We start from the raw sequence: 7,090 nt of genomic DNA, 5'->3' as shown, positions 1-7,090 counted from the left end.
AATCTAAATAAATCTAATATAATTGTTTTTAAATAAAAGACCAAAGGCCTGGCCTTAATGATCAAGGCAGGTGAATCTCTGAGTTTGAGGGCAGCCAGGGCTGTGGAGAGAAAGGTCTTTATAAACTGGGGGAGGGGGCTTGGGAGAGAGGGGAGAAAGAGAGAGAGAGAGAGAGAGAGAGAGAGAGAGAGAGAGAGAGAGAGAGAGAGAGTCCTGTGGTCCAGCCTCTGTCCTCCTGTCCATCTTTCCCTCTGGAATACTGGAGTTTCAGGTGTGCACCACCACCGCATTTCACCAGAGTTCGTGCCTTTTCTCACCAACACTGTGCAGCCTCCTGCCCCCCCCGCCCCCCCCCCCCCCCCCTGTGGCTGTTTTGGTTTCAGAAGAAAACTCAGAGGGAATCTCTCCCTGGATTAGGGAAGGAGGTGGTTAAACCCGAAGGATTCAGGGTTTGCTTTGCTTTGTTTGGTTTGGTTTGGTTTTTTGGAGGGGGTAGGGTGAGGGGTGGGACAGGAGGATCTCTCTATGTAAACCGGGGTGTCCAGGAACTGTCTCTATAGACCAGAGGCCTCCAGCCTCTGCCTCCTGGGTTTTGGGATTTTTAAAAAGGTATCAATTCGTGTGCATCAGGAAGTGCAGCATCTCCGAAGTTCTCTTTGCCACTCCATGTGTCCTTAGTGGTCAAAACTTCAGCCTGGGGAGAAGTTGCTTTCAAGCAGCTGGAGTCGCACTGTCTCAGTGGTCTCTGCTGTTTACAGAGCTGCTGGGCAGGGCTTGAAGAAAGAACTCTGATGGTCTCCTTGTCCCTCATCTCCCAGGGCCTGGGGATCTGGGGCATTGGCAGAGCCAGGGCTGAGGAAATGAATGGACAAGGGGTGAGAGGCTTCCAACCCAAGACCCTGAAAAAAAAAAAAAATGAGGTGATGTGGCAGAATCTTCGCACTTCCCCCACGCCCCACGCCCCACGCCCCACGCCCCACGCCCCACGCCCCACGCCCCACGCCCCACGCCCCACGCCCCACATTTGCTCCTCTCATGCCAAGGGTCTCTTGGCTGGTTCCTCCAGCTGGTGACGGAGTTCCGACCCCAGGAATTCAGGGTTAAATGACTCCCAAGGTCATTCCTAAGTGCTGATACTTGAACCCAAGCTGGCCAAGATCAAAGCAGTGCCCAGAAGCACCCCAACCTGAGGCCCCAGGAGCAGATTCCCACCTCCTGGGATCGGGAGTGGCGGCAGCAAGCAGACCTTCAGGGAAAGCCTCTCTGTTTGCACACCTGAGCACACTCAGGCAGCTGGACCCTTCCCAGCCTGCACCGCCAGGCTCAGAGACCTCCTCATTCCCAGGCAGCAGTAGGGAGTACACGGGTCTATACATGACCTTGGCAAGGGAGCAGGGTGACTGCAAGCCAGGGTGGGGGTGCTAGGATGGAGGATGGGTGGGTACCCCTGTGCCCAGTGGGGTGCGGCTTCTTTTTTATATTTATTTAAAGTATATGAGCATCCTGTTGCTGACACACCAGAAAAGGGCATTGGATCCCATTACAGATGGTTGTGAGCCACCATGTGGTTTCCAGGATTTGAACTCAGGACCTCTGGAAGAGCAGACAGTGCTCTTAACCGCTGAGCCATCTCTCCAGCTTGGGAGTTACAGCTTTTATACTGAACTTGCAGGCGCTGAGTGAGTCACTGGAGAGGGAGCAGCAGAGCTGTAACTGCCTGGTGAGACAGCTCCCTGGGACAGGGACAGGGCAGGGGGTTGCTCGACAGAGAACATGCATGTCTTAGCCAGGGTAGACCCAGGAATCCCCAACAAGCATGGAAGGAATCATAAGGGTAAGGACCTAAGTCGCTTGTCGCCTAAAATCTCACACCCAAATTGGGCAGGCCCCATATACACAAATATACCTTAGGTTCTTCTTGTACGTCACCCCAGCCTTGCCTTGTCTTGGAGCTCAAGTCGCCAGCTCAGACCTCCGGAGCTCTCAGGTGACAGTCCGATTCAGAGCGCTATGCTATGGCCTCATGTAATATAAATGCACTTCAGGAGTTTCCAATTAACACAGACTGCACATGGAGATCCACGTTCAGTCCAACCTCCGGGCTCCTGCAGTCACTCCTGGCTACAGACGAGAAAGCTGAGCTAGAACACTAGGCTCCCTAACTCGCCCCGCTGATAACGTGTATGGTTCCTCCTCCAGGGTCCTCCCCACACTTTCTTTTTATTAACCAATTTATTTGTCCACTCTACATCCCAATATTAGCCCCCCTCTCCTCCCGGTACTCCCTCACACGGATCCTCCCCCACGCTTCCCCCTTATTTGTGCTGCTAGGTATCAAACCCAGGACCTTGCTGGGTGGGCAAGCACTCGACCACTGAAAGTCTTAGTCCCGGAATCTTAACTGTAATGCGATAGCATGACCCACATTCCCATGAACTCAAGCTCGAGTTCCTGTGCGCACACACACACCACACGCACACACAAATACGTCCATACACTCACGGCTAATACGACCTTTGCCAATTATCTTATCAGGACCCTCCCCCGGCTGACAGACCACATCTGTGCCTGTTTGTGGCCAGCTGTACAGTGTGCAGAAGGCGGGTCACGTGTAGATAGGGCCCCTTTAAAGGCCCACCGCCCCAGTTGGCTGTTGCCTTCTGCCATCTGAACTGCCAGCTCCCATCCACCCCAGCCGTACCAGTCACCATGAAGGTCCTTGTTGCTCTGCTTGTAACCCTCGTTGCCGTGGCCTATGCAGCTCCTGGACCCCGGGGTCTTTTTATCAACCTGGTAAGGAATAGCTAGGGAGCTGTCAGAGTCTTGTGGGGATTTTGTAAGCCTGGCTTCAGACCTCTGGTGCCACTCAAATAGGACATCTCTACCTGAGTTCTCAGCTATACTCTGGAGCCTTTCCCCAGGTCATCATCCCAAGAGAGAGAGAGAGGACAACTCTGACCTAGAGGGTGCTCTCTACGAAGACACAGTCCTAGGGCTTGTCTAGAACCCTGGATAGGAAGGTTCCCATGGCTTAAAGACTAACAACTTTCTAAGAAAGATCACAGCAATGAATGATCCTTCTAATGATACCATTCTGTGTGCCAGATACAGTTCTTTTTCTTTTTAATTTTTAAATTTATTATATATGAGTACACTGTAGCTGTCTTCAGACACATCAGACCCCATTACAGTTGTGAGCCACCATGTGGTTGCTGGGATTTGAACTCAGGACCTCTGGGAGAGCGGTCAGTGCTTTTAACCACTGAGCCACATCCTTATAGTTTATCCTCATAGCACAGCACTGAGCCAGGCAGAGGAAACTAGGGCTGGAGCTTGTGCTGGGACTCATGCTATCTTCCCATCATGCCTCAGTGGGGCAAGTCCTGCATGACTAACAGCCCCAGGGAAGGCATGGGGGGGGGTAGGCTAGTCCAGGACAGCCCAGAAATCTCTGTACATGTCTTTTGGACAAGGGTAGAGTCTTTTGCTCATTTAAGACAGGATCTCTTTGTGTAGCCATAGTTTTCCTGGAACTTCTTTTGTAGACCAGGCTAGCCCTGAACTCATAAAGAGCCACCTGATTCTGCCTCTCCAGCGCTGGGGTTAAAGGCTGGTGCCTCCGTGCCCAATAAATGTGGGGTGCTGTGTAGAGATGGCTTCAAAGAAGTGGGTAACGTCAAGCATTTTATGCTTGTCTATAATCCTACCTCTGGGGAGGCTGAGGCGGGTGTGTGTGTGTGTGTGTGTGTGTGTGTGTGTGTGTGTGTGTGTCACAGGTTGAGGTTAGTCTGGGTACATAATTCCACTATTGTCTGGACTGTGAGATCCTGTCTCATAAAAAGGAAGGAATGGAGGAAATGTGGGAGACCCTGCTTTGGTGGCATCTGTGCAAGGCACCAAGGTGCCCGTGGCTGGCCACCTGTAGACCCGCATTCCAGGACAACTTCTCTGCCACCTCCTACCTCCTGCCCCAGATCCGGGGGTGACATTCCACACCTCATCAAAGGAGGTGCTGATTGTAGCTGTGGTAGAGGGGGGTCAGGTGTGGGGGGGTGAACTCTGGAGAATGGGCAATGGGGGAAGGGTTCGGGCTGAGACAGGTTGTCCCTGCAGGAGGACGGTGAGATCTGCGTAAACAGTATGCAGTGTAAGAGCAGATGCTGCCAACATGACACCATCCTGGGCATCGCCCGGTGCACACACAAGGCCATGGAGAACAGCGAGTGCTCCCCAAAGGTGTGTGCCCTGGAGGCTTGGGGATGAAATGGTGGGGGGGATGCGCCTGGGCATGGAATGTCTAAGGAGTGAGAAGGGGGGTCAAAGGTTGAGTCTATCCCATGATCCCATTTGACTTTCACATTGATCCCTAGATGTGTGTGTGTGTGTGTGTGTGTGTGTGTGTGTGTGTGTGTTCCCACTCCACAGGTGTGTGACTAGAGGCCCCTCTGCACCATTAAGTGAGTAGAAGTATTGAAGGAGGCCTAATCCATGGTCCCCTGGTAAGGCAGTCAGGAACACCCTGGGAAGTACCAGGCAGCCAGTTCCCAGCCGAGTAGGGAGCAAAAGATAACCAAGTCTCCCACTATTGGTGACTCTGTTGTCCCTGTCTCTACAGACCCTCTATGGGATCTACTACAGGTGTCCCTGTGAGCGGGGCCTGACCTGTGAGGGGGACAGGAGCATCATTGGCGCCATCACCAACACCAACTACGGCGTCTGCCTCGACTCCACCCGCTCCAAGCAGTGAGATCGTGCAGTGAGCTGGGCCACCTCTCCCTTTCCCTTCACTCGCCCCATCTGAGTCACCCATTGGCAATTAAAGCCCATTGCAACCTTGTCTGCCTCTGCCTGTCCTTGCTGTGCAAGCAGAGCTCTCCTTAGCCTTTGTCTACCAGGGCCAGGGTCCCAACAGGGCAGAAGGGCATGTGGAGACTGAGGGTCCAGGACAGCCTGGGGAATAGGCAAGACTAGAACTGAGCTCAAGAAGCAAGCTCCAGGGGCTGGGGAGGTTGCTTAGTGGTTAGAGCGCTGACTGTTCTTCCAGAGGCCCTGAGTTCAAATCCCAGCAACCACATGGTGGCTCACAACCATCTGTAATGGGATCTGATGCCCTCTTTTGGTGTGTCTGAGGACAGCGACAGTGTACTTATATAGAATAAATAAACAAATCTTTAAAAGAAAAAAGCAAGCTCCAGGCATGGCACCGCCTCTCTGAGGCCCTAGGGACAAGCAGGCAGGTGCACAGGCCTCCAGTGGGGATGCACTGGGACCCTGCATCTGATCAAGACAGTCTCCTGTTCTGGTATTTCTCAACCTGTGGGTCAAGACCCGTTTGGGGGTCGAACAACTTTTTTTCAGGGGTTGCATATATCAGATGTTTATGTCACAATCCATGACAGTAGCAAAATTACAGGGCTGAGATAGTAATGAAGGTAATTTATGCTTGGGAGGGGTCACCCCAATATGAGGAACTATATATTTTTTTAAAAAGATTTAATTTATTTCATGTATGTGAGTATACTGTCAATGTCTTCAGACACACCAGAAGAGGGCATCAGATCCCATTACAGATGGTTGTGAGCCACCATGTGGTTGCTGGGATTTGAACTCAGGACCTCTGGAAGAGCAGTCAATGCTTTTAACTGCTGAGCCATCTCTCCAGCCCAAACTGTAATATTTTTGAGACAGGGTCTCATCGTGTAGCTCTGGCTAGCCAAGAACTCACAAGGTAAACTAGACCTGCCTCGAACTCACAGAGATAGATCCATGTGCCTCTGCTTCCTGAATGCTGAGACCAAGTACATGTAAAACTATGCTGAGGACTTATTTATTTTATGGGTGAAGAAGAGCATTATAGGGTTCAAAGGTCAGAAGGCAAATTCCACGTGCAGGTCCCAGGAATCAAACTCAGGTTATCAGGCTTTGCAGCAATCACCTGCTGAGCCATCTTGCTGGCCCAGAATTTCAGAACAGGTGACTCTGAGCGCCGGGCTTGCTGGGAGAAAGGTTTGTTCAAGCAGCCACAGTGATTGGCAGTCCTTTGTTTCTGTGGAGCCCAACCCCCTTGGCACTTCTGCACACTGAAGAGGCTTTCCTCATGCCCCGGTGAACCTAGCATACCATGAGCACTGTGGTCAGTCTAGATACGTGCAAAAACACCGCTGTGGCTCCCTTTCGAGGCTGAGTGTGTCTTCTGCCTCTGCACCTGACCTGCATCATAGAAGGGGTACTGAAAGCTCCTCACGTTGGGGCTTTGACCCCCCCTTTTTTTTTCTTTTCTTTTTTTTCCGGAGCTGAGGACCGAACCCAGGGCCTTGTCCTTGCTAGGCAAGCGCTCTACCACTGAGCTAAATCCCCAACCCCTTGACCCCTTTCTTTTTTTTTTTTTTTTTTCCGGAGCTGGGGACCGAACCCAGGGCCTTGCGCTTCCTAGGCAAGCGCTCTACCACTGAGCTAAATCCCCAACCCGACCCCTTTCTTAATAGTGGAACCCCAGTATTACTTGAGGAGGCAGCAAGCCCAGCTCTGGGAGAAGGATCATGAATTCTCAGTCAGGGCCATCCAGCCTCCCTTGCAGCTAGACTTGGTCTGATCCAATTGTGCGCATTGTGACACAAAGAGTTTGCCTTGAGTGGCAGTTCCCAGACCCCCTAATCCTGAGAAAAATTACTTATCCAGTATTTGCTTAATAAGTGGAGTGAGCCCTCTGAGCTCAGGGCAGGGGCCATGTCCCTTAGTCTCTCTGACAGCCAGAGCCCAAACCCCAGAACCTTTCTTGTTTCTCCTAGTCATCCTGGACACAACCTCTGTTATGCCACTTGCCGCTTTCTCCTGCCACTCTCAGAGGCTGCCTGCCCTCCCAGACAATATAGCCTTAGGGTAGTAGCAGCTGAAGAGGATTGCACCCTCCAGAGGGGAGACACATTTAAAACAAGCTGTTGCTGGAGGACAGGGGATAGCCGCTGTTGTTGTGGTCCAGAAGTGAAGAGCTCTGTTAGGGTACAGCTAAAGGCTTGGCCCCTACTGTGTCATGACCATATAATCCAAGGCTGTGAGGAGAGGTCATGTGGACCTGTGGTTCTGGGCTAAC

The 7,090-nt window shown here is 52.0% G+C and overlaps 1 protein-coding gene across 1 annotated transcript; it reads left to right on the top strand.

Annotated features, from left to right (window-relative positions):
• Positions 1-2,655: 2,655 nt before the first annotated feature.
• Clps (colipase) lies at positions 2,656-4,836 on the top strand. Its single transcript, NM_013139.2, has 3 exons — positions 2,656-2,793; positions 4,114-4,236; positions 4,616-4,836. The coding sequence occupies exons 1-3, from the start codon at positions 2,710-2,712 to the stop codon at positions 4,745-4,747; spliced, it is 339 nt and encodes a 112-aa protein (NP_037271.2). The 5' UTR covers positions 2,656-2,709; the 3' UTR covers positions 4,748-4,836.
• The last annotated feature ends 2,254 nt before the right edge of the window (positions 4,837-7,090 follow it).

The sequence above is a fragment of the Rattus norvegicus genome, chromosome 20 (genome assembly GCF_036323735.1).
Source record: "Rattus norvegicus strain BN/NHsdMcwi chromosome 20, GRCr8, whole genome shotgun sequence".
Classification (NCBI taxonomy): Eukaryota; Metazoa; Chordata; class Mammalia; order Rodentia; family Muridae; genus Rattus; species Rattus norvegicus.
This window is presented reverse-complemented; position numbering and strand designations above follow the sequence as displayed.

What these genes read in the sequence shown, in the direction of transcription:
- Clps (NM_013139.2), top strand. Translation starts at nt 2,710, where the DNA reads ATGAAGGTCCTTGTTGCTCTGCTTGTAACCCTCGTTGCCGTGGCCTAT. An exon ending in GGGGTCTTTTTATCAACCTG is followed by an intron (nt 2,794 to 4,113) that starts GTAAGGAATAGC and finishes TTGTCCCTGCAG; the next exon opens with GAGGACGGTGAGATCTGCGT. An exon ending in ACAGCGAGTGCTCCCCAAAG is followed by an intron (nt 4,237 to 4,615) that starts GTGTGTGCCCTG and finishes CTGTCTCTACAG; the next exon opens with ACCCTCTATGGGATCTACTA.